Here is a 27,373-nt window from a genome sequence, read left to right as displayed (position 1 = left end):
AGCGCACTGTAGACGTCATTCATAAGCTGTTAACCAAGAGAATTGTAAATTATTTTGAAACCTAGTACTGAAAATTACTGATTAACAATCTGAAAACTTTCTTTTGTCCTGTTTTGTTTTCGTAACAGAGGAGACAAAACAGGTTTTGAGACTCAGCCTAACGGAATTCTCATTGCCCAAGTTTTACTTGCTCTTTGGCATCAGCAAAGTGAAATCCGCAGCTGTAATTGCATTCAGATCCAGTTATCGGGATAGGTCCTTTTCACCAGGCTCGTATGAAAGGGAAACGTTTGCCCTGACGTCACTGGAGACCGTCACTGAAGCTCTACTAGAGATTATGGAGGTAAGGATAATAAGGCAAGGATAAATGTTTAAGATGTAGGAGTAAATAGAAGATTATTTTTACTTTGTGACTATTGTCAGCTCCTGCCTTATGTAGTTCAAAAAGCAGACCTGCTACAAGAGGTTGCACCACTGGACAGGTTACATGAGTAGCTGCTTCCATGCTGAAGCTATAAGTGCCAACATGAGAAGCAATGGAGTTAAACGGGCATGTAGCAGTAGCTGCCACCGTAGTGAACAGGGTAGGCCACTGAGGATGTCAAGCTTTCAGATGGGATGAGAGAGTAGTGTGGAGACTTGTGGCACAGGAGAGTAGTAGAGATGTTTACAGACTGTTCGCCCAAAACCTTTTCACTGGTATTCCCATGTATGTCTACAGTATCCATCTTCCCTCCTTTTTAGCTGTCATGACCCCAACCATTTAGAGCTCATTCCGAGGGGCTTTTTTCAAGGTTGTGAGTAGCACTGAGTGAGTGAGCATTGAAAAGCATTGTGCAAATGTTGGGGGCTCTAAAGGGTAAATTAGAACGTAGTTGCAGGTATTCGAGTAGGTAGCTGGTTAGACTTGAGGAAAGTGAAGCTCTTTTTCCGCAATCAGTCTTTTCCTTCGTCTATTTGATTAAACCAGCTGTTCTGTCAATTGGGGTTTGTCTGGTATCAACAGAAAGTGTATCAGATGAAAAAATGCATTCTGTCTTTTAATAGTCCTGTTTAATTTCTTCATTGGCCACCAAAATGAAAAAGGGATTGTATGACCTAAGTGATGGAAATGTAACCAAGGGCTTCATTGTGCTTATAATTAGCAATCAGAATATATGAGAGGACCCTGTTGCATGCACTACTGCTTTTATTTTTACCAGACAAAGATTTGAGGAGAAAGCATTTGGAGCAAAATGGGTGAAGTTTGTCTTTCAAGCCAGTTATTTGAGTAGTGACAATCCAGTCCAAGTTATTGATTGTCAGGAACTGAGACAGTTGCACCAACTGTACATGTGAACAAAAACGTTTTCTGGTACAGGCAAGTTGTATGGTAAAACAGTCCTCCTGGCTATATAAATTATTAAACTTGTTTGATTTAATAGTCCTCTTTATGCTTGTATATCTTTCATATTTAAAAGGAAAGAAAAATTCACACTCTCAAATGATATGTTTAAAAACAAACCAGGAATTTCATTTTCACTGCACAGTAGCCTCCATACCAAGTTTTTTTAAATAGCGGCTTTCAGTTTAAAACTCCTAATTATTAAAGAGATGATGTCTTAGTGTGACTAACCACACATCAGCGCCTATGTATTGTTTTGAAAAGAAATGCTAGATGCTTTGGGGCAAGAATTGAGAACACTTCACAGTGGAACAAGATTTGTCATTCCCATTTTCCTAACTCTTTCAGGCCTGTATGAGAGACATTCCAACATGCAAGTGGCTGGACCAGTGGACAGAGCTAGCACAAAAGTAGGTTTGAATCCAAAACCAAATAGTTGATTTTATTAATGAAATGTAGGCTACTTTTAAACACATGGGCACATAATTTAGTTTGTTGGCCTTGTTGACAGTGATGGGAAAGTCTGTTCTAATCATGCTATTTATTTCCTTAGGTTTGCATTCCAGTATAACCCATCACTCCAGCCAAGAGCTCTTGTTGTCTTTGGTTGTATCAGTAAACGGGTATCACATGGACAGATAAAACAAATCATCAGAATTCTTAGTAAGGTACAGTGTGCTTCATGCTGCTTTCTCTTTTGTAAAGTTTTTCCTGTTGTGTTAAATGCAGAATCTACTGTCTGAATTATGTAATAGTGTAGCATGGAATCGTTCCCCAGACTGTAATGCTTTAGAATGTTCTCCACTGTTTGGAGAGAATCCTGGAACAATTATTCAATATTTGTTTATATCTGATAGACTTCTAACCACGGTCTCCTTACTTTAGAATTATCTCAAGGTCTCAGATTGGATCTAGAAAATTTCCAGCTGTACCCCTGCACACCAGCGGGTGACATCGATCGCATTTGTGCAGAACCAGCCCTTGCTCCAGTAGTGCCTTGGCAGGAAGAAATTTGCTGCCCACACTAGTGCTAGAGAATGAGGCAGTGGTACTTTTTCACAGGCCAGTCTCTAGCTGGTTGCATTAAAGCAGCAACTTGCCTTTCAATACACTATTCTACACCCCCGCAGCTTCCCTGAATCACCTTAGCGCTGTCAGCCTGATTCCAAGCTGTTTGGAGGAAAGGGGGTCTTGATGTGTGTCATCAGTGGGTTAGAGATAGATGTGGGGGCAAAGTAGGGGGCTGATAAGGTGCTAAAAACAGTGACCACTGCAAGTGGGTTGATAAAGTGCTAACAGTGACTGCTGCAAGTGAAAACGATTGGAAGCACTTCAGACAAAATCACTAGAACCAAGGAAGTGGGGTGTATCTGTTTGCAGGAGCTTTATGCAGACAGTCCTTATCACCCCTTTAAAGATTGGCAGCCTGGGCCCAGCTTGCCCATGCTAAAAGCCACCCCTGCCTCCGTGTCTGGGTCATCCAGTGCCACCCCAGCACAATGTTATCATTTTTTTTTTCTTTACACACCAGTCAACGCAGATCTGGAAGAGTTGCCCCCAGTCAATTATTTTGAGAATCCTTTCTCCTGGTGTGAGAGAGATGTCATTCAATAAACCAACGGGTTTTTAAACCCTATGGTGCCTGCCACTGACAGATGGCTGTGACAGCGACTCCAAGGACTGACGTGCCATGTTCCGTCAAGCTCTTTGCCTCCTTATGTCAGACAACCCCGCAATGTTTAAGATCCCCATCGCATGGCAGGTGCTGGGACCATTTGCAGAGTTGCACCCAACATTCGTCGTCTCAATTGAAATCATCGGGTAAGTCCCACTCCTTCGAGGAACCTGTGCCTTGGTCCTTTCTGCATTTCCCAGAGTGACCGCCACCCAACTTAAGTTCTGTGAGGCCATGCACCTCATATTTGGGCAGCCTGACCCCTCAAGAGTGCCTTTGGGCCCCACAGGTTCATGAGAGGCTCCTACTGGATAACCACAAGGAGGTCAGCACTCTGCACCAGCCGGGCTCCATGGAGTAGGTGTTGGATCCAGAGCAACTCTATCTGTGAGGCAGCAACCTTCCACATAGCCTTCTCCAGTGCTTTCTATCCTGGTGCAGCCAACACTATAGTTCCCGACTCAGATATGGTGCTGAGTCAACATACTGTACCTCTGACTGGTAGCATTCCCTCCGAAACAAAGCAAGTGCCATTTTGTTTTGATAGGCCTAGAAAGGGAGACGATTAGTAGAGGTCTGAGGACCCTTATGCTTCTCATCATCCCCTAGATAACCTGGATGACAACTGGTATGAGGAACTGGAGGATGCTAGGGGGTTAGACACCTCACCGGACATTGGCTTGGACTCTCCTCCTACTGTGGCTACGAAGGAGTTAGCCTCATTCGCAGTGGTGGTGCGGAGGGCAGCTGAGGTCCCGGACTTTGTTACCCTCAGTGGCAGTCAAGGCAAATGTCTTGACAGAAGTGCTTCAGGAAGAAGTTTCCCCCTTCAAACCTTTTCTCCTTTTTAGTTAAGCCCGTTCTCGGGCATGGTCCAAGCCCTGCACTGGACTATTGCCAGTGCCATCACCCTGCTTCTTTCTGGGGATCCCAGTTTCCTCACTCTGCATCCCATCCCAGAGAGCTTGTAGTCCAAGCCACCACTTCTTGAACCAACCCCGACGCATTCTCTACCATTCCACCGGGTAGTAAATCCAAAAAGCTGAACACCTTTGGCAAGAGGATGTTCTCTTCCTCCAACCTAACCCTGCAGTCGGTAAACACTGTGTGTCTTTTGAGCAGATACACTCACACTGTGTGGGACTCGGTTGTTCAAGTGCTGCCCTTGGTCTCAGAGGAGGCCAAAACCATACCCTCCCAAACAAAGCTGACTGGTGCAACGCAATGTAGTTCACCATAAGATGTGGGCTGGATGTGACTGACTCACTAGGCAGATTGATAGTGTCTTTGGTGGCACTCAGACACCATGCCTGGTTAAGAACCACTGGCTTTTCAGGGGATGGGCAATCTTCCCTTTTTTCTCTTTGGGCGTAACCATGACTCCCTGCCAACTCCAGTCTGCCTTCGGTACGAGCTGCCAACTACATCCTTACCCGCCCAGCCACCACAGCCCCAGGCTTCCCAGGCTTTTCGTGGCTACGGACTCAATTCCCATAAACAATAAGGGACAAAAAGCAAGAGGCTGAACGATTCACCACCTACCTGGCAGCTGCCACCCATAAACCCACTTAGTTCGTCCTCATACCAGCATGGGTGCCCAGTGGGGGACAGGATTCACCGTCACATGCCCCACTGGCTGTCCATAACATCAGACAAGTGGGTCTTACATATCGTCCAGAGAGGCTACTCCATTCCCTTTCTGGAACAACACACACAGCCCCGCCCATGCCACCTGCTCATGATCAACCTAGTCCTGCGCCTTCTCAACTTCTTCCTGAAGGAAAAGAAGTTCAAGTTGCTCACATTAGCCCAAATCCAGTCTGCCCTTGTCCGGGAGACTGCATGGTAGTGCTTGACTTGCAGGATGCCTATTTCCACATACCAGTCCTGCTATATTTCCACATCTTCATCCTTACTTCCCACAGTCATTACCTGCAGTTCACAGTGGGCCATGAGCATCATCAGTTTTATGTGCTCCCTTTTGGCCTTGTCAACGTCCCTTGGGTGTTCATCAAGGTGATGTCAGTGGTTGCAGTACATCTATAGAGGTCAGGGGTCCCAGTCTTCCCCTACCCTGACCATTGCCTGTTGAAGCTGGGCTTGCCCCAAGCAGTCGTCTTCCAGCTCCAGATTACAGCAGACCTCCTACACTCGCTGGAGTTTAATATCAACGTGCCAAAGTCACACCTAACTCTCTCTCAGATGCTCCCTTTCATTGGAACTGTTCTGTAAACTGTGAAGTTTCAGGCCTATCCTCCCGAACAGCAAGTCCAGGATATTCAGGCTATGGTTCTGATGTTTCAGCTTGTCTCCTGGATTTCAGTGAGAGTGATTCTGAGGATGTTGGACTTTATGGCCTCTTACATCTACAAGTAAACATGCCCAGTGGCATATAAGCGTGCTCTGCAGTGGGACTTGAAGTCCCCCTGGGCACAGCATCAGGGAAATCTCTCCGTCATGGTTCAGATCTCAAAGGGAACTACAACATATCTGCAGTGGTGGCAGACGTGTTGGGGGCCTACGTGGCAGAGGTGGAGATCAGAGGACTCTGGCACAGTCCCAGCTCCATTTCAACCTCCTAGAACTACAGGCAATCCAACTAGCATTAAAACCCTTCTTTCTATCAATGGAAGGCTACTTCAGATGTTCATTGACTACACTACTGCCATGTTGTACTGCAACAAACTCTGAAGGTTGGGGTCATAGACCCTGTATCAAAAGGCCCTACATCTGTGCACATGACTGGAACACCAGGGCATTTTCCTGGTGGTTCAACACTAAGCAGGCTCTCTAAACACCAGAGCGAACAAACTCAGCCATCAATGACTAGCGGATCACGAATGGAGTCTCCATCCGTAGGTGGGGAGAGCCTTGGTTAATTCTGTTTGCCTCCTCCGAGAAAATGCAGTGTCAGAAGTTCTGTGTGCTGGAGTTTTGAAGGCGACCGTTGCTGTGAGACACTTTGGGGGTCATTACGACCCTGGCGGTCATGGACCGCCAGGGCCGGGGACCGCGGATGCACCGCCAACAGGCTGGCGGTGCATCCAGGCCAATTCTGACCGCGGCGGTAAAGCCGCGGTCAGAAAAGGGAAACCGGCGGTTTCCCGCCGGTTTTCCCCTGGCCTGAGGAATCCTCCATGGCGGCGCTGCAGGCAGCGCCGCCATGGGGATTCCGACCCCCTTACCGCCAGCCTGGTTCTGGCGGCTTTGACCGCCAGAACCTGGTTGGCGGTAACGGGTGCCCCACCAAGATTTTCAGTGTCTGCACCCTTTCCACTCCGCCGGCTCCATTCGGAGCCGGCATCCTCGTGGAAGGGGGTTTCCCGCTGGGCTGGCGGGCGGCCTTCTGCCCAGCGGGAAACTCAGAATTACCGCGGCGGTCTTTTGACCGCGCAGCGGTATTCTGACGGCGGTACTTTGGCGGGCGGCCTCCGCCGCCCACCAAGGTCAGAATGAGGCCCTTTATGTCTTCAGTGGCGCCCAGGGCTCCTGTACGCCTTTCCGCCTATACCACTCCTGACATGAGTTCCCAAGAAGATCAGGAATGACTGGGCCCGAGTCATTCTTATGACCACATTCTGGGTTTGGCACCCTAAACTCCTGACCATGAGCATCGGTCCTTCGATCAGGTTCTCCTTCCGGTGGATGTTCTGTCGCACCACCAGAGCCAACTCTTGAACCCTTCACCTTCATTCGTGGAGATTGAGTGGCTGCAGTTGACAGCCTTCAGTCTTCCTCCCAAATTCTAGGATGTTATTCTGGCAGCCAGGCATCTTTCAACCAAGGCGGTATACGTGTGAAACATTTGTACTGTGGTGTGCATCCAAGAACATTGAATCTCTTTCTGCACCCTTATCCCTTGGGAAGGAATCTTCGGTTAGAGGTCTCTATCAGAAGAAAAAGTTACTTACCATTGATAATGTTTATTCTTGTAGATAACTTTAGGTAACTGTATATTTCTCAGTGAACCCACCTTCTTCCCCCTTCTATGGATGATCTCATACGGCCCATTAATGAGATCCCAATTTAGAGATCTGCTCACTGGCAAATTCTGATTCCCATGGGCCTGGGTCCGACAGCGTGGACAAAGAGCAGAAAGAAAATGTCATCAGCGTGTGTAGGCTGTGCATAAATTGGTTCATACTTCACTTCTGGGGTGGGATGGGTCCTTCGGGAAACTGCACGATGCCACATTCTGACGTGCTAGGAAATTGCTGTTGGAAATTCTCCAGATCCAGGCTTGCGTTTACAATGTGAGCGATGTGCAGTTAGTCTTTACCTGAAAAGTAAACCTGTTCCTGTTACCTGTTCTTCTCAATACACTGAGACTGTGTTGTGGATTTGGGGGTGAACTTCCTGCCACAGGCTGCTAATACTGACCCTGTTTTCGCCCACCACTTTACAGCTCCAGTTGTTGCTGGTTAAGGAACCCCTGTTCAATCATCCAACCTCACTACCTCCTCCCATCTGCTATCCAGACTAGAATGTAATGTCTTGTGTGACAGTCTCTGTTTTTGGTTGCCATTGGAATCTTGTCTACCCCATAACTGATGAATGCAATACTAGCATAAATGGGACAAGTACTGGTTGAGATAAAAACAGGTTTACAAGCCAGCTGTCAGAAATCTACTACATTGCTATGTAGTGGAAGACGAGGGAACTTGAACAATCAGATTCTGTAGTAACTCGTATAACCCCACCCCAGTTACCTACTTGTTAGTATCATAGTTGAATGTTCATTTAAACGTTTAAAGCTGGTTGCTGTTATCTTTCAGGACCTTATTCTGGCATTTTGTAGTGCAGACCTGTAAGCCTAATGTTATAGTAGATTTAGTAAATTAATTATTGAGATTTTAAGAACATTTTCAGAACATTGACTGACCTGCATGTACATTTTTTTATTTCAAAGTATGTTGGAAGCGGCAAAGACCGGTACAGTCATTTGCAAGTAAGACTTACTAGAGGTTGCCACTTATAAATTTTTGAATTTTGTTATAACACATGGTTCGATGGCATCTGTCGCTGTAGATACACATGTTCTGCATAGCTCGCCATCTGGTGTTGGGTCGGAGTGTTACAAGTTGTTTTTCTTCGAAGAAGTCTTTCGAGTCACGGGACCGAGTGACTCCTTTTGTCTCCATTGCGCATGGGCGTCGACTCCATCTTCGATTGTTTTCTCTCCGCCATCGGGTTCGGACGTGTTCCTGTCGCTCCGAGTTTCGGAACGGAAAGTTAGTAGATTTCGGAAGATTTTCGTCAGTATTGTTGCGTTCGGGATCGGCGTAGTTAGATTCAACACCGCATCGAAGATCGACGCGCTCCGGTGCCCTTCGGGGTAGTTTTCGAGCCCCCGTCTGGGCCTGGTCGGCCCGACCGCGTGTCCAACACCGCCGATGGAACGGACCCCGTTCCGTTTTTGTCCCAAATGCCACAACAAATACCCGTATACAGACCAACATTTGGTCTGTAACCTGTGCCTGTCACCTGAGCCCAGTGAGGAGACTTGCGAAGCCTGTCGCGCGTTCCGGTCCCGAAAGACACTCCGTGACCGTCGAGCCAGGAGACTTCAGATGGCGTCCACGCCGACAGCGCACCGAGAGTTCGAGGAACAAGAGGAAGAAGAAACCTTTTCGATCCACGAATCGGACTCCGAGGAATTCGACGATCAAAGAACCGTGAGTAAGACGTCGAAAACAACACATAAGAAAAGTGACAAGGCCCAGGGGACGCCACTGCCACCAGGCCATGGCTCCACCCATAAGTTCGGTGACCGACCATCGGCACCGAAAAAGGCCAAAACAGTGCCGAGATCGTCCGACTCCGGTCGAGACACCGGCACGCAGCCTTCTCGGGATCGAGAAAGTGCTGGAGAGAAGCAACGACACGAGATAGCGGTGTAGAAACGGCTCGACGCCGAGACAGCGGCACCGACGAAGATCGACGCCGAGAGGTTTCGACTCCAAAAAAGAAAAAAGCCACCTCGGAGCCGAAAAAAGATACAGGCAGGGTTTCGGTGCCGAAACAACCCGTAACCGACCCAGGTCCAGGCTCTTATACAGAGGAGCAATCACTGTCCTCTCAGATGCGAAAGCATAGGTTTGAGGAAGAGCTGCAATCCACTGAAGTGGACCATACGCAAAAACATATTTTCATACAGCAGGGAACAGGAAGAATAAGCACCCTTCCCCCTATTAGGAGAAAAAGGAGACTGGAGTTTCAAACAGACCAGGCGCCACAAACAAAAATGGTGAAAAAGGTGACTCCGCCACCCTCTCCTCCACCTGTAATTAACGTCTCACCAGCGCAAACTCCGTCACATTCCCCGGATCACACCACCATGAGCCAAGGTGACCAGGATCAAGACGCTTGGGACTTATATGACGCCCCAGTGTCGGACAACAGTCCGGAGGCATATCCAACAAAGCCCTCACCACCTGAAGACAGCACAGCATATTCTCAAGTGGTGGCTAGAGCAGCACAATTCCACAACGTAAACCTACACTCAGAACAAGTCGAGGATGATTTTTTATTCAACACCCTCTCCTCCACCCACAGCTCCTACCAAAGCCTGCCTATGCTGCCAGGTATGCTTCGGCACGCAAAGGAAATCTTCAAGGAGCCGGTCAAAAGTAGGGCAATCACGCCAAGGGTGGACAAGAAATATAAAGCACCTCCTACAGACCCTGTTTTCATCACCACACAGCTGCCACCAGATTCCGTCGTAGTGGGAGCAGCTCGGAAGAGAGCCAACTCCCACACATCTGGGGACACACCACCCCCAGATAAAGAGAGCCGCAAGTTCGATGCAGCTGGGAAAAGAGTCGCAGTACAAGCTGCAAACCAGTGGCGCATCGCTAACTCTCAAGCACTACTTGCGCGCTATGACAGAGCCCACCTCTGCAACACCTCATCGAGCATCTACCCAAGGAACTTCAAAAAAAGGCAAAGCAGGTGGTTGAGGAAGGACAGAACATTTCAAATAACCAGATATGATCTTCTATGGACGCAGCAGACACAGCTGCAAGAACAATTAATACATCTGTGACCATTACAAGGCACGCATGGCTAAGAACGTCTGGGTTCAAACCAGAGATACAGCAGGCAGTGCTCAATATGCCATTCAACGAAAAACAACTGTTCGGACCAGAAGTGGACACGGCAATCGAAAAACTTAAAAAAGACACTGACACTGCTAAAGCCATGGGCGCACTCTACTCCCCGCAGAGCAGAGGAACCTACAGCACCTTCCGCAAGACACCCTTTCGAGGGGGGTTTCGGGGTCAGGCCACACAAGCCAGCACCTCGCAGGCAACACCGTCCAGCTACCAGGGACAGTACAGGGGAGGCTTTCGGGGCCAATCCAGAGGAGGGCAATTCCCTAGGAATAGAGGAAAATTTCAAAGCCCCAAAACCCCTACAACCAAGCAGTGACTCAGATGTCACTCACCCCCTCCACACAACACCAGTGGGGGGAAGAATAGGTCATTATTACAAAGCATGGGAGGAAATAACTACAGACACTTGGGTCTTAGCAATTATCCAACATGGTTATTGCATAGAATTCCTACAATTCCCTCCAAACATACCACCAAAAGCACAGAAATTGTCAAAACAACATTCCGACCTTCTGGAAATAGAAGTTCAAGCACTATTGCAAAAGAATGCAATCGAATTAGTACCAATCACACAAACAAACACAGGAGTCTATTCACTGTACTTCTTAATACCAAAAAAGGACAAAACACTGAGACCAATCCTAGACCTCCGAATACTAAACACCTACATCAAATCAGACCACTTTCACATGGTCACGCTACAAGAGGTGTTACCATTGCTAAAACTACAGGACTACATGACAACCTTAGACCTCAAAGACGCGTATTTCCATATACCAATACATCCGTCTCACAGAAAATACCTACGGTTCGTATTCAAAGGAATACATTACCAATTCAAAGTATTGCCTTTTGGTTTAACAACCGCACCAAGAGTCTTTACAAAATGTCTAGCAGTAGTGGCTGCACACATCAGAAGGCAGCAAATACATGTATTCCCGTATCTAGACGATTGGCTAATCAAAACCAATTCACTAACAAAGTGCTTACAACACACAAATCAAATCATACAAACCCTCTACAAACTAGGTTTCACCGTCAACTTTGCAAAATCCAACATTTTGCCGTGCAAAATACAACAATACCTGGGAGCCATAATAGACACAACAAAAGGAGTAGCCACTCCAAGTCCACAAAGAATTCAAAATTTCAACAAGATCATACAACGCATGTATCCAACACAAACAATACAAGCAAAGATGATATTACAACTCCTAGGCATGATGTCTTCATGCATAGCCATTGTCCCGAACGCAAGACTACACATGAGGCCCTTACAACAGTGCCTAGCATCACAATGGTCACAAGCACAGGGTCACCTTCTAGATCTGGTGTTGATAGACCGCCAAACTTACCTCTCGCTTCTATGGTGGAACAGTATAAATTTAAACAAAGGGCGGCCATTCCAAGACCCAGTGCCACAATACATAATAACAACAGATGCTTCCATGACAGGGTGGGGAGCACACCTCGATCAACACAGCATACAAGGACAATGGAACGTACATCAAACAAAACTGCATATAAATCACCTAGAAATGCTAGCAGTTTTTCACGCATTGCGGGCTTTCCAACCAATTATAACTCACAAATACATTCTTGTCAAAACAGACAACATGACAACTATGTATTATCTAAACAAACAGGGGGGACACACTCAACGCAGTTGAGTCTTCCAGCACAGAAAATATGGCGATGGGCAATTCACAACCACATTCGCCTAATAGCGCAGTTTATTCCAGGGATCCAGAATCAACTTGCAGACAATCTCTCTCGAGATCACCAACAAGTCCACGAATGTGAAATTCACCCCCAAGTTCTAAACACTTACTTCAGACTCTGGGGAACACCTCAAATAGACTTGTTTGCAACAAGAGAGAACGCAAAATGCCAAAACTTCGCATCCAGATACCCACACAGGCAGTCCCAAGGCAATGCCCTATGGATGAACTGGTCAGGGATATTTGCCTACGCTTTTCCTCCTCTCCCTCTCCTTCCTTATCTGGTAAACAAATGGAGTCAAAACAAACTCAAACTCATTTTAATAGCACCAACTTGGGCAAGGCAACCCTGGTACACAACACTGCTAGACCTATCAGTAGTACCCCACATCAAATTGCCAAACAGGCCGGATCTGTTAACACAACACAACCGACAGATCAGACATCCAGATCCAGCATCGCTGAATCTAGCAATCTGGCTCCTGAAATCCTAGAATTCGGACACTTACAACTTACCCAAGAATGTATGGAAGTCATAAAGCAAGCCAGAAGGCCGTCCACTAGGCACTGCTATGCAAGTAAATGGAAGAGGTTTGTCTGTTACTGCCATCATAATCAGATCCAACCTATACACGCAGCTCCAAAGGATGTAGTGGGTTACTTGCTTCACTTACAGAAATCTAGCCTAGCCTTCTCTTCCATTAAAATACACCTTGCGGCAATATCTGCATACCTGCAAACTACCTATTCAACTTCCCTATATAGGATACCAGTCATTAAAGCATTCATGGAAGGGCTTAAAAGAATTATACCACCAAGAACACCACCTGTTCCTTCATGGAACTTAAATGTTGTCTTAACAAGACTCATGGGTCCACCTTTTGAACCCATGCACTCTTGCGAAATACAGTTCCTCACCTGGAAGGTTGCATTTCTCATCGCCATTACATCTCTAAGAAGAGTAAGCGAAATTCAGGCGTTTACAATACAAGAACCTTTTATACAACTACACAAAAATAAAGTTGTCCTAAGGACTAATCCTAAATTTTTACCAAAGGTTATTTCACCGTTCCACCTAAATCAAACAGTGGAACTACCAGTGTTCTTCCCACAGCCAGATTCCGTAGCTGAGAGGGCACTACATACATTAGATGTCAAAAGAGCATTAATGTACTACATTGACAGAACGAAAAACATCAGAAAGACTAAACAACTATTTATTGCATTCCAAAAACCTCATGCAGGAAACCCAATATCAAAACAAGGGATAGCCAGATGGATAGCTAAGTGCATCCAAATCTGCTACCTTAAAGCAAAACGACAACTGCCCATTACACCAAGGGCACACTCAACCAGAAAAAAAGGTGCTACCATGGCCTTTCTAGGAAACATCCCAATGCAAGAAATATGTAAGGCAGCCACATGGTCTACGCCACACACGTTCACCAAGCACTACTGTGTAGACGTGCTATCCGCACAGCAAGCCACAGTAGGTCAAGCCGTGTTAAGAACGTTATTTCAAACCACTTCCATTCCTACAGGCTGAACCACCGCTTTTGGGGAGATAACTGCTTACTAGTCTATGCAGAACATGTGTATCTACAGCGACAGATGCCATCTAACTGAAAATGTCACTTACCCAGTGTACATCTGTTCGTGACATCAGTCGCTGGAGATTCACATGTGCCCACCCACCTCCCCGGGAGCCTGTAGCAATTCGGAAGTTAGCTTCAACTTTGTATATTTGTACATATATTATTTTAGCCTTAAATAGGTACATACTTAGTCACTCCATTGCATGGGCACTATTACTACAACACAACTCCTACCTCACCCTCTGCGGGGAAAACAATCGAAGATGGAGTCGACGCCCATGCGCAATGGAGACGAAAGGAGGAGTCACTCGGTCCCGTGACTCGAAAGACTTCTTCGAAGAAAAACAACTTGTAACACTCCGACCCAACACCAGATGGCGAGCTATGCAGAACATGTGAATCTCCAGCGACTGATGCCACGAACAGATGTACACTGGGTAAGTGACATTTTCATTCCTCCTCATAGAGCTCTATTAAGTGAAATTGAAATGGATCTTTATAAGCTACCTCAGAAATAAGTATGCTTAAAGAACTATTAAAATCTGTGCTCTTCCATCTTGAAACTGAACAGAACATCAAAAGTACAATGGCAACAATAAAAAAGTATTTGATGTAATGTGTGGCTGTGGATACCATTGAAGCAAAGGCTATTGAGCCGCCACTGCCTTTGGGCCATGGCTGGCACCAAAACACTGATTCTGAAGCCCCGCCACTGAGCTCCGCTCAGAAAAGCATGCATCAGCCTACCACTTCGGTACAGAGCCGAACATCAAGAGCCTCAGCACCGAAAGCTTGGACCGCCCATTGGTGCAGCCAACTTCAGCATCCAAGAGATCGCTTCCCACTTCAGCACCAACAGTTTCGGGATCGAAATTCAAGAGCGCCTTCACACCACAAAGAGTGAAAGTTACCACACCTTTGGAGCCAACTACTTCTATTGTCCCTAGCCTCCACAAAATGAAGCAGCAGCTCGATACCAAAGCAGCTTCATATTTAACCTTAGGACATGTTTTGGCTAAGGCAGTCGTTTACATACCTTCTAAGAGGCATCTTTCTTTTGAGGCGGCTATTGACATTCCTACTACCTCCTTCCAAGGACAAAAGACTGGATAGAAACTCTGCTGACATAGATCCTCCTCTGCCTTCCTCCCCACCACCACCACCTCCTCCCTCACCTCCTCATTCCCAGGGTGACATCTCGACATCACACCGCAGGGTTCCCCTCACTCTTTCCATGACATTCATGACACAGGGGATAATACTATCCCTTTTCCCCCAGACACAGACCCATGGTCCTATTATGATGTTGACCCCTACACCGATATTGATCCTGATGTCTACCCAGCTAGACCAGGATTCTGCAAAGTTGGTCCTGGAGAGCCTGGTCCATGCCAGATTTTTAGCATATCAACGTTTAGAAAAAAGATGTTTCAGAAACTTACATTTTTCTAAATTTGGATATGCTAAACATCTGGCATGGGCCCCGGCTCTCCTGGACCGACTTTATGGAACCCTGAGCTAGACCATCCCCACCAGACGATACTATTTCCTGTCAGGAACTCACTGGGAGAGCAGCCACCTACCATCAGGTGCCCCTAGACAAAGAGCCAATTGAGGATGTTTTTTGGGTTTGAAACCCTCACTACATTCCATAGTCACCCATGCTTAAGGGTATCATGAGGCATGCAGAGGATATTTTTTTTAAAGATTCTGCCAAGGCACTCATAATGTTAAAAAGTAGTACTAAGTTTCCCCCTCAGACCCAGTTTTTGTTAGAGGTCTGATCCCTGCAGGTTCCTTGGTGGTCTCTAATGCAAGAAAGAGTCAACTTGCAAGCAGCTGCTGATGCTCTTCCTCCTTACAAGGAGAGCAAGCTTATTGACGCCTCTGGCAAGCTGCTTAAACAGCCAACCATTGGCTCATCACTAATACAGAAGGTCTGCTTGTTAGATATGACCATGCCCACTGGGACGAAGCTGAGGAGCTCCTCCAATATCTCCCAGAGGAGCACAGGAGAAGAGAACAAGAAATTTAGTGAAGGCCAGCCTAGTTCTAATAACTCCATCTGCTGTGCCTTGGACTCTGCAGACACGGCCATTAGAGGCATCAATATTAGTGTCCCCTTAAGCCTTCATGTGTGGCTACACATATCTGGTTTTAAACCGGATGTACAACATACCATTTTTAATGTTCCATTTGATAAGGAGCACCTTTTCAGCCCGCAGGTCGATTAAGCTCCTGAGTAAAGGAAAAAAGATAATGAGGTGGCCAAGTCCCATGGGAGCTCTCCAAACCCCTGCTTCATGTGGGGCTTTTCGTCGGCCATTATATAGAACAGCCTCCACATCATCAGCCACAAACACTTCCTCATCTCATCCAAAAGGCAAACCTCACTCATCCTCCGCAGAGAATTTTACAGAGGTCCCTAGAGGGGAAATAATAACAGAGGCCAGGGGAATCCCCGAGGGACTCTTCCACTGCCTCCAAGCAGTGACTCCCTTCACCTTCCCTGTGACTACCTAACACCGGTCAGAGGACATCTTCAGCTCTTTTTTCATCAGTGGCAAAATGTCACAACAGATCAATGAGTGTTGAATATTATCCAACCTGGTTACTTTAAGGAGCTCATTTCCACACCTCCAAACATTCCCCCTCACACTCACAAACTTTCAGCAAAACATATCATTCTGCTCAAACAGGAAGTGCAGGCCCTACTAAGCAAAGGAGCGATAGAACCAGTTCTTCTGCTTTTAAATCATTACATGCTGTCAGAACATTTTCACATGGTCACAGTTCAGGACTTGATCCTACTGCTTCAACAAGGCGACTTTCTCTCAGCACTAGATCTAAAGGACACCTACTTTCATATTCTTTTCCTATATTCCCTCAGATTTATCAACACTACTAATTCAAAGTCTTCCCTTCGGGATCACAACTGCCCCAAGAGTCTTCACAAAAGGCCTGGCAGTTGTCGCAGCTTGCTTGCACAGACAAAATATCCATGTCTTTCACATCTGGATGACTGGCTCATCAAAGCCAGTACCCTCACACAATGTCTGCATCACACAGGTCACCATAGACTTGTTTCATCAATTAGATTTCACTATCAATTTCCAAAAGTCGCACCTGAACCCTGTTCAGATACAGCCCTATCTAGGGGCCATTCTGAACACGCAACAAGGACTAGCCTGTCCCAATGCAGCAAGGATACAAAACTTTAAGACACAACTCTCACCTAACACCAAGTCACAGTAAAATAAGTCATGAGGCTTCTGGGCATGTGCCACATACCCATCTTCACATGCATCCATTGCAGGAATGTCTAGAATGCCAATGGTCCCAGGCACAGGGTTGTCTAGAAGATCTAGTGTTTGTAGACAGCCACACCCAGCGCTCTCTGCAGTGGTGGAACAAAGCCATTTAAACAGGCGGCCTTTTCTAGACCCTGTTCCACAGATCATTCTGACAATGGCTGCCTCTCAGATAGGGCTGTGGGCTTACCTTTAGGATCTCACAGTCCAACGTCTCTGGGATCCCACACATTGTACTATGCAGATCAGTTACCTAGAGCTTCTACCTGTTCACCTAGCGCTCAAAGCCTTTGTACCTCACCTCTTTGACAAGGTAGTCCTCATACTCACAGACGGCATGACAACCATGTATTATGTGCAGAAATGAGGGGCACTCTCTCTGCAACTCTCATGTATTTCACAAACAATTTGTCACTGTGCCATTCACTACAACATTTACCCTCTAGTGGAACTCCTCCCAACTTTGCCGATGTCCTCAGCAGGATGCGGCAACAAGTCCATGAATGGAAACTCTGCCCTCACATCCTGGTTCCCTACTTCCAAAAGGGGGGGGAGGTTCCGGACACAGACAATTTTTGAAACAAAAGAAAATGCAAAATGACCACACTTTGCCTCCAGGTTCCCACTCCCTAAGTCCAAGGGCAATGCTTTATGGATGAACTGGTCAGGGATATTTGCCTACCCTTTTCTACCTCTCCCCGTCCTTGATAATGGCAAAATTAGATAATTCTAATGCTCTATTTTGTGGTAGTGTGGTCGAGCAGTAGGCTTATCAGAGGGTAGTGTTAAGCATTTGTTGTACACACACAGACAATAAATGAGGAACACACACTCAAAGACTTAACTCCAGGCCAATAGTTTTTATTTAGAAAAATATATTTTCTTAATTTATTTTTAGAACCACAAGTGCAAGATTTGAAGTAAATACATAAAATGCAAGGTACTTCACACAAGTAAGTAAGGAACTTTGAATTAGAGCAATAACATATACAGTTTTTGTTAAAATGGCAATAAGCTATTTTAAATGTATACAGTGCAAAAATTAACAGTTCCTGGGGGAGGTAAGTATTGGTTTGATTGTGAGGTAAGTAAGACACTTACAAGTCTCAGTTCCTGGGCATAGGCTGCCCACCGTTGGGGGGTTCAGGGCAACCCCAAAGTTACCACACCAGGAGTTCAGGGCCGGTCAGGTGCAGAGATCAAAGTGGTGCCCAAAACACACAGGCGCCTATCAGAACAGGGGTGCTCCGGTTCTGGTCTGCTAGCAGGTAAGTACCTGCGTCCTCGGGGGGCAGTCCAGGGGGGTTTTGTAGAGCACTGGTGGGGACACAAGTAGGCACACAAAACACACCCTCAGCGGCACAGGGACAGCCAGGTGCAGTGTGCAAAGCAGGCGTCTGGTTTTGTATTGGTTTCAATGGAGGGACACCGGGGTCACTCAAGCGGTGCAGGCAGGAACAGGGGGGGCTTCTCGGGCCAGCCACCACCTGGGCTAGGCAGAGAATCGCCTGGTGATCACTCCTGCACTGAGGTTCGGTTCCTTCTGGTCCTTGGGGCTACGGGTGCAGTGCTTGGTCCAGGTTACAGGCAGTCATGGTCAGGAGGAGCCTCTGGATTCTCTCTCTGCAGGCATCGCTGTGAGGCTCCAGGGAGGTGGTCTCTGGCTACTCAGGAGTTTGCAGTCGCTGGGGAGTCCTCCATGTGGTGTTTGTTCTCTGGCTCTCGAACCGGGGGTGTCGGGTGCAGAGTGTGAAGTCTCAAGCTTCCGGCGGGAAGAGTGATCTGCTCATGAGAGTTTCTTGGTCCTGGGGGTCAGAGGTCGCTGGTCCCTGTTGGATGCGTCGCTGTTTGCAGGTTTTCGAGTCAGGAGACAGGCCGGTAGGGCTGGGGCCAAAGCAGTTGTCATCATTTGTCATCTCTGAAGGCTTTTAGGTCAGCAGTCCTCCTTCTTAGTTCAGGTTGCAGGAATCTGATTTCCTGGGTTCTGGGGTGCCCCTAAATACTAAATTTAGGGGTCTGTTTAGGTCTGGGAGGGCAGTAGCCAATGGCTACTGTCCTGGAGGGTTGCTACACCCTCTTTGTGCCTCCTCCCTGAGGGGAGGGGGGCACATCCCTAATCCTATTGGGGGGATCCACCAAACTTAAGATGGAGGATTTCTAAAGGCAGGGGTCACCTCAGCTCAGGACACCTTAGGGGCTGTCCTGACTGGTAGGTGACTCCTCCTTGTTTTCTCATTATCTCCTCCAGCCTTGCTGCCAAAAGTGGGGGCAGTGGCTGGAGGGGCGGGCATCTCAACTAACTGGGATGCCCTGGGGTGCTGTAACAAAAGGGGTGAGCTTTTGAGGCTCACCGCCATGTGTTACAGTTCAAGGAGGGGGAGGTGAGAAGCACCTCCACCCAGAACAGGCTTTGTTCCTGGCCACAGAGTGACAAAGGCACTCTCCCCATGTGGCCAGCAACTCGTCTGGTTTGTGGCAGGCTTGCAGGAACTGGTCAGCCTAACACTAGTAGTCGGATTGGTATTCAAGGGGGCATCTCTAAGATGCCCTCTGGGTGCATCAGTGTGCCTTTATTGTGCTGAGAAGTTTGATACCAAACTTCCCAGTTTTCAGTGTAGCCATTATTGAACTGTGGAGTTAGTGTTTGACAAACTCCCAGGCCATATACTCTTATGGCTACCCTGCACTTACAATGTCTAAGGTTTTGCTTAGACACTGTAGGGGTATAGTGCTCATGCACATATGCCCTCACCTGTGGTATAGTGCACCCTGCCTTAGGGCCGTAAGGTCTGCTAGAGGGGTGACTTACCTATGCCCCAGGTATACCCTCTGTATTATAATTGTGATATCAGATTTTTTGGATTTTGCTTGGTTTGAGCAGGGACATGCATACCAGTTTTTGATGCAAGGAAACTTCTTAGTTGGGGTACGTACATGGGGGTCTCTACCACCACTGGGAGCCACACACTGTTCGAATTTATTTTTCTTAGGGTCTCTTTTTTTTCTTCCTTTGTAAATGTCTTGTTAAACTTAATCTCTGGTGTCTGTGTACTACAATAGTTAATTACACATTTGAGTGTTTGTTTTTAATTTCTTAACAGCGTGTTTTGCGTTTCAATTTGATTTATTAACAACGCACATTGTCAAACACATTTGAGGATAATATTAGCACATTATCCCCAGCACATTATACCTGCACATTATCCCCAGGAGGTCAGGCAAAGAGTGAATACTAAATGGATGGCACTCGAATGCTCTAAATCTTTTTAAAGAGTATTAAAATCATTGAATAAATCATGTAATATAAAAAATACATAGCGAGTAGTGTGTTATGTGGTCCTTTATTGCCTTTGGATTCAGGTGGTTTGTAAATGTCACGAGGACCCCTCAGCAATATTGGCCCATATTACACAGTTACCCATAATGTATTCTTTCAGTATGTGGCACATATTACCTACTTGCAAAAACCAGTAAGTATTTAGTTAGGACCAACTTTTCCAATAGACAAAGCTTTTTTGTTTTGCTAATAACTTTCACGGCGTCTGACGATTCGTCACAAAATGTTAAAAATTAGTGTAGTAGTTACTTTAGCTGCTGCCTGGAAATTTTGTTTGAGTCGTGTCTATGGATATTTTGCAGTTTTTAGACACGACTACAGCATAAACCGCTGAACGAAATTAATGCAATTTTTGCAGAAAGGTATATCTTAGTGTAGAACGAGCCCTTTTTGTAATTTTTTTAAAATCTGTTTAATAGTTTGGAAATTATTAAAGAAAGAAATATAGATATCTAGGGACACAGAGACGTGATTACCTGCAGGGGATTTGAGAGTTCCACCAGATCTGAGCGAAAAGCAAGGCCCTAATTGGCTGACCGCAACCTGAAAGGAAAGTTGCAGCTGCCATTTTGTATCTTGGCTGGGCCCCCAGGGAGAAAACATAACTAAAAGTACACATAAGGGTTCAGGATAGAGGTTTCCTGAGCCCCATATGGCACACTTAGGGTGGGGTCCTCTAAGAGACCCTTCATGGTTAAAATATTTGAATTTTTTGGGGGGCCAATCCACAGTACACAGCGCAACCCCCAGTGTAAATCTGCAGATTTGAAGCCCAATGGAAAACAAACCCATAAACATTCACTGAAAAAAACAAAACAAAGGTTACATGGACAATCTGATAGAGACTTCTATTTGCAGATTCCTTACTCTGAATTTTCCCCCAGGCGTCAGACTGGATCTGGAGATTTTTCTTCAAGCAATACCCTTGCGCATTGGTAGGTGGCGTCTGTCGACTCCGTAGGTGTCGTGGTTGCCATGATGACGTCGGGAGTAGTACATAGACGCCGCCCTCGCGCAGTGACATCAGCTCTTTTATTTCCACGCCACGTGCTGATCCGGAGAGAGGTACCCTGGCTATTTTTTTGGCCGAATTCGACCGTTATGTTGAAGTTTTTGGGTACGACTTTGGTGTGTCGAGACGTCCCCAACGACCGGGTTCACGCCTTGTGAGGACTGCCATCGGACGATGTCGGTGACGGATCCTCATTGCGTTTGTCTGTGGTGCCTTGAGCGTGACCACGGCCCGTAGTCGTGCTCAGAGTGTCGGGCCATGCACCCAAAAGCTTTGAGGGAGCAGTCCCTAAAGCTAATGGCGGCCCGGCACTCGACTCCACGTAGGTCCCTGTCTCGCTCGAGAGGAAGGTCTCGAGATCGGTCGCAGAGTCATCACCACTCGTCTTTTTTTAAATCCTAGTGTGTCAAGGTAAGAAGAAGAATAAGTTGAAGAAGTCCCATCGCTCTCCGACTTCACCCCGTCGCTCGGCTGGCGCGGGACGAGTGTCCTCGCACTAGGCCTCCGTCCTCAGAGCCTGCATCTGGGTCAACTCTGCGCTTCCCTCAGTTTCCCAGAGCCGGAGCGACCCCCGCCTGTCACACCTTTGAGACCTTCACCTGCGCCGGGTCGATTATCGACGCTCCCGACGTCGATAGTGCCCACTATTGACGTCGACCCAATTCTTATCCTCGATGACTCAGAGTCGGAACGGCGTCGGCCGACGCCATCGGCTTGCATGGGGCCTATTCGCCCGAGGTCGGATTCAGACCCTTTTTCCTATGGGTACGAATACGGGGAGGAATTGACGGGGTCCCTGGATCCTTATGAATACCAGGATGACCCTGCTATGGACTGGGCCCGGGATTTGGGCGAAGCCGGTGGTCTGGATATTTCTCCTGACGCTGACATGCTGTCTCCTCCTACTGTGGCTACGGCAGAGGGAGCGACTTACAAGTATGGTGGTCAGTAGGGCAGCTGAGATCCTTGGCCTTGAGCTACCTACTGTGGAAGTCAGGTCTAATCTCCTGATGGAGGTGCTTCAGCCTGGGGCTTCTACTTCAGAACCCCTTCTACCATTCAATGAGGCCCTCACCGATGTCCTTTTGGGTACATGGTCCAAACCCAACACGGGGGCTCCTGTGAACAGGACTATCGCTCGGGCCATCGGCCCGCACTGAACGACCCAAAATTGCTGTCCCAACACCCCCCGCCTGAGAGTCTTGTTATCCAGGCTTCCTCTTCTTCTGGCACGTTCCTTTCTGCACCCCCGGATAGAGAATCCAAAAGGCTGCAACAATTTGGCAAGAAGTTGTTTTCTTCCTCCAGCTTCTCACTGCGGTCTGTGACGCCGCATGTCTTTTGGGTGTTATACCCACTGCCTGTGGGATACGGTTGCGCAAGTCCTGCTGCAGATACCGGAGGAGGCCCGTGCTATCGTCTCCCAAGCAGGTAGAGATTGGAGAGACACGGCAAAGTGCACTATCCATTGTGGGCTGGAACAGGGAACCAGAGGTCTGTCCAGTACACCTCTGCCCCCGCTGCAGTCTCCAAACCCTCCTAGTCCGTCCCCTCACTCCCACCTACTTGATCCGCCATCACCTGCCCCACTGGGAACATGTCACCACGGACGGGTGGGTTTTGCAGATCATTCGGAAGGGCTACTCCCTCCCTTTCGAATCTGCACCACCACACATGCCACCATCCTTCCTTCATCTTCCGGAGGATCATTTGGTGCTTTTCCGCCATGAAGTCTCAGCTCTCTTGGCCAAGGGAGCTATAGAAAGGGTCCCTGTGCAGGAAGTAGGTCTTGGTTGTTATTCCCCCTACTATCTGATACCAAAGAAGGACAAGGGCTTACATCCTATCTTAGACCTTCGGGATCTGAACTAATTCCTCAAGAAGGAGAAATTCAAAATGCTCACCCTGGCTCAGGTTCTGTCTGCCTTAGACCCAGGAGACTGGATGGTAGCGTCATCCTGCCTGCCCACAGACGTTACCTACGATTCATGGTAAGTCACAAGCACTTTGTTTACCGTGCTCCCTTTCGGCCTTACCAGCACCCCTTAAGTGTTCACGAAAGTGATGGCGGTGGTTGCAGCTCATCAGCGCAGGTTAGAAGTCTCAGTCTTCCCCTACCTCGACAACTGGCTGTTGAAGGCCCCTTCGCCCCAGACAATCGTCTCCCACCTTCAGACTACAGTGAACCTCCTGCACGAGCTGGGGTTCACTATAAACGTGCCAAAGTCACACCTGACTCCCTCTCAGACGCTCCCTTTCATTGGAGCTTTTCTGGATACAGTGCAATTTTGGGCTTATCCTCCCGACAAGCGAGTCCAAGACATTCAGGCTATGATTCCGATCTTTCAGCCTCTGTCTTGGGTTTTGGTGAGACTGACTCTGAGGCTGCTGGGCCTCATGGCCTCTTGCATCCTGCTAGGAACACATGCCAGATGGCATATGCGGGCTCTGGAGTGGGACCTGAAGTTCCAGTGGGCACAGCATCAGGGAAATCTCTCCGACATGGTCCAGATCTCGGAGGGGACTGCGAAAGACCTGCAGTGATGGCTTTCGAATCCAAATTGGGTCCCTTCCCCAACCGGATTTCTCTATAGTGACAGATGCGTCACTTCTGGGTTGGGGCAGCCACATGGGAGAGGCGGAGATCAGAGGCCTCTGGTCTCCGCCGGCGTCGGGGCTCCACATAAATATGCTGGAGCTCTGAGCGATCAGGCTTGCGTTGAAAGCTTTCCTTCCCTCTCTCAAAGGGAAAGTGGTGCAGGTGTTCAAGGACAACACTACCGCCATGTCGTACTCCAACAAACAAGGCGGGGTAGGGTCCTGGACCCTTTGTCAGGAGGCACTACACCTCTGGACATGGCTGGAACATCAGGGCATTACCCTGATGGTTCAACATCTGTCCGGCTCTCTCAACACCAGAGCAGACGAACTCAGCTGCTGATGCTCACGAATGGCACCTCAATCCGGAGGTGGTGCAAGGTCTCTTTCAGCAGTAGGGAGAGCCCTGGTTAGATCTGTTCGCCTCCGCAGAGAACGCGCAATGTCAGCTGTTTTGAGTGTTGTAGTTTGCAAGGTGGCACTTGCTCAGAGACGTTTTTCGTCTCGAGTGGAGCTCAGGCCTCCGTTACGCCTTTCCGCCTATCCCTCTTCTGCCCAGAGTTCTCAAGAAAATCAAGTACGACCGGGCTCAAGTTGTCTTGGTGGCTCCGGACTGGACTCAGAGTGTGGTATCCAGAGCTATTGAGCATGTCCATCGATCCTCCACTCAGACTGCCTCTTCAGGCGTATCTTCTGTCACAGCAGCAGGGGACGGTTCTCCACCCGAACCTGTCCAACCTCTGCCTTCATGTGTGGAGATTGAGCGGCAACAGTTGACGGCATTTGCCCTGCCACCCAAAGTCTGCAATGTTATCTTGGCAGCCAGGTGTCCATCAACTAAAACTGTATACGCCTGTTGTTGGAATACATTTGTGGCATGGTGTACCAACAAATCTGTTGATCCCCTTTCTGCCCCTCTGTCAGAGGTTCTTCTGTTCATCCTTTCTTTAGCCCAGCAGGGCTCTGCTTTGGGCACCCTTAAAGGGTATTTGTCTGCCATTTCCACCTTTCTTTGGCTACCTGATCAGCCCTCACTCTTTAAATCCCCTCTTGTGAGTAGGTTCTTAAAAGGGCTCACCCACTTATTTCCTCCCACTCAATTTATCATGCCTCAGTGGGATCTTAATCTTGTACTTACTTATTTGATGTGTACCCCCTTTGAACCAATGCATAATTGTCCCTTGCGGCTCCTCACATTCAAAACTGTCTTTCTGGTCGCTATCACCTCTGCCCGCAGGGTGAGTGAGTTTCAGGCCCTTTCTTTAAAGCCTCCATACTTGTCTGTACACCCTGTCAAAGTGGTGTTACGCACTAGAGCTTCCTTCCTTCCTCAGGTGGTTCACCATTTCATGTAGGCCAGTCCATCACTTTGCCTACCTTCTAGGCACCCCCACATCCTTCCCATGAGGAGGAGAGACTCCTCCATCTGGACCCAAAAAGAGCGTTGGTGTTCTACCACAATCATACTAAAGATTTCCGGGTGGACGATCAACTCTTTGTTGGCTATGTGGGTGTGAAGAAAGGCAATGCAGTGCAAAAGCGTGCCATCTCTCGATGGGTGCTTCTTTGCATCAAAATGTGCTACGCTTTGGCTAAAAAGCAACCTCCTGAAGGCTTGCGTGCTCATTCCACCAGAGCAACTGCGGCTTCCACTGCGTTAGCACAGGGAGTTCCTGTCCTGGATATCTGTCAGGCAGCTATGTGGGCATCCCTGTACACTTTTGCTAAGCATTACTGCCTGCATAGTCAGGTCCGTCAAGACTGCTACTTTGGTTGTCTGCAGGATTTTCTAGTATGATCTTGGTTCGCAGCCCACCACCGAGGATGCCATTGCTTGGGTATCTATTCTAAGGTAAGGAATCTGCAACTAGAAGTTTCTATCAGATGGACAAGTTACTTACCTTTGGTAACGAAATATCTGGTATAGACCTATTCTAGTTGCAGATTCCTTACCGCCCACCCATCCTCCCCGCTTGCGAACTGATTTCTAGGGACAGGGATTCCCCCTTTCAGGTCCTTAGGTCTGGCGCACCAATCTCAGTGTTCTTGGTGGCTCTGCGCTCTCTGGTGTGGAAAGTCGTTAAAAGAAACTGACGTCACTGCGCAAGGGCGGCGTCTATGTACTACTCCCGATGTCATCATGGCGATCACAACGCCTACCACTCCTGCGGAGTCGACAGACGCCACCTACCGACGCGCAAGGGTATGGCTCGAAGAAAAATCTCCGGATCCACTCTGCGCCTGGGGGAAAATTCGAAGGTAAGGAATCTGCAACTAGAATATGTCTCTACCAGATATTTCGTTACTGAAGGTAAGTAACTTGCACTTATAGTTAGGTTCACGTTTTACCCACACAAAACCATAGAAATTCAGCAGTTATAGTTACACTTACCTGAAGAAACTATAACTCGTGCCGTTAGTTAACTTTAGGCCACCAGTTATAGTTTCTTAACATAAGTATAAACTATAGGCATAGCTATAGATGCTGAATTTCTGTGGTTTTGTGTGGGTAAAATATGAACCCAACTATAATGTCCCTGTAACCTTTTGTTTTTTTCAGAAAATGTAAATACAACATGCATAATCTGAGAAAATGGTTGACTTCCAAATCTTCTAGCATTTTGCCAAATCTTAACATTTCAGTTTGTAACAGATTAAGTACATTGCGGTCATAGTTGCCTCATTTAGAACTTTAGCTGTCGCCTGTTTTTGATTGTTTTATCATATGTGAGGGGCTTTATAGTGGAATAACTTTGCAAAATATTTTTTTTCTAATATAGGGACTAGAAAGCTGCCTGAAGGGACCTGACAATTACAATAGTCAAGTCTTAATAGAAGCCACAGTGATTGCATTAACTAAACTTCAGCCCCTGCTCAATAAGGTATGTTAAGATTTTCAAGGATTAGAAATCAGTTTTTTGTAATGTCATTGCATTGTTTGAATTGTTACTACTTTGTGTTTGGTCTTATGATTAATTTTTGAGTGCTTCTGTCATATATTTTTAAAGTCAATACCTAGGAGGTACACCTCTTTGTTATCTTGTTTCACTGTTCATCTAAACTGTATGTATTTGTCATGAAATAATACTATGTTCTTCAGTTAGTTTAGTATTCTCTTTTTTAGGAATTGTTAAATATGTGAAGTTCTGCCTTGTCTCTCATTCTTGTGATGCTTTTAATGTCATTAAATCCTATGTATCCCTTTGAATGAAAATGCTTTGTATACAGGTGCTCTTTCCTATGTATAGTGAGCAATTGGAACACAATTGAATGGTAATTAGATATATTTATGGCTACACATGCACTGTTTTCATTCTGATGGATACTTCTAGGTACATATTCTTCACCTTATAATTTTACCCAGGCACTAGACCGGACCCAACAACTCCCACATGCTGCGAATTGGGGCCATGCGGCTCAGTTATAGTTCAGCCATAGAAATGATGGAGCAGAGCCACCTATAAGCGACATCTCTGCATGCTGCTGTCATTTCTGCGCCTTATTATGCAGATCGAGAGCTCCACTGCAGATTTAGGTGTATTTCAGACAGCTTCTTAACTATTTCACTATTGTGCTAGTTAACGACGTCTCCCCCCACCCAATACGACAGGTTTCAAACCCTGTC

General features: G+C 47.2%; 1 protein-coding gene across 8 annotated transcripts in view; it reads left to right on the top strand.

The window, feature by feature from the left end:
• Positions 1–27,373, top strand: part of NF1 (neurofibromin 1) — a 1,379,374-nt gene that overhangs the window by 1,018,191 nt on the left and 333,810 nt on the right. For all 8 annotated transcript variants that reach the window (XM_069226659.1, XM_069226655.1, XM_069226657.1 and 5 more), the window contains 4 exons: positions 129–343; positions 1,733–1,794; positions 1,938–2,052; positions 26,529–26,630. In XM_069226659.1, coding sequence (XP_069082760.1) covers positions 129–343; positions 1,733–1,794; positions 1,938–2,052; positions 26,529–26,630 — 494 coding nt within the window. The remainder of the gene's footprint in view (positions 1–128; positions 344–1,732; positions 1,795–1,937; positions 2,053–26,528; positions 26,631–27,373) is intronic.

The sequence above is a fragment of the Pleurodeles waltl genome, chromosome 3_2 (genome assembly GCF_031143425.1).
Source record: "Pleurodeles waltl isolate 20211129_DDA chromosome 3_2, aPleWal1.hap1.20221129, whole genome shotgun sequence".
In the NCBI taxonomy this organism is placed as follows: domain Eukaryota; kingdom Metazoa; phylum Chordata; class Amphibia; order Caudata; family Salamandridae; genus Pleurodeles; species Pleurodeles waltl.
This window is presented reverse-complemented; position numbering and strand designations above follow the sequence as displayed.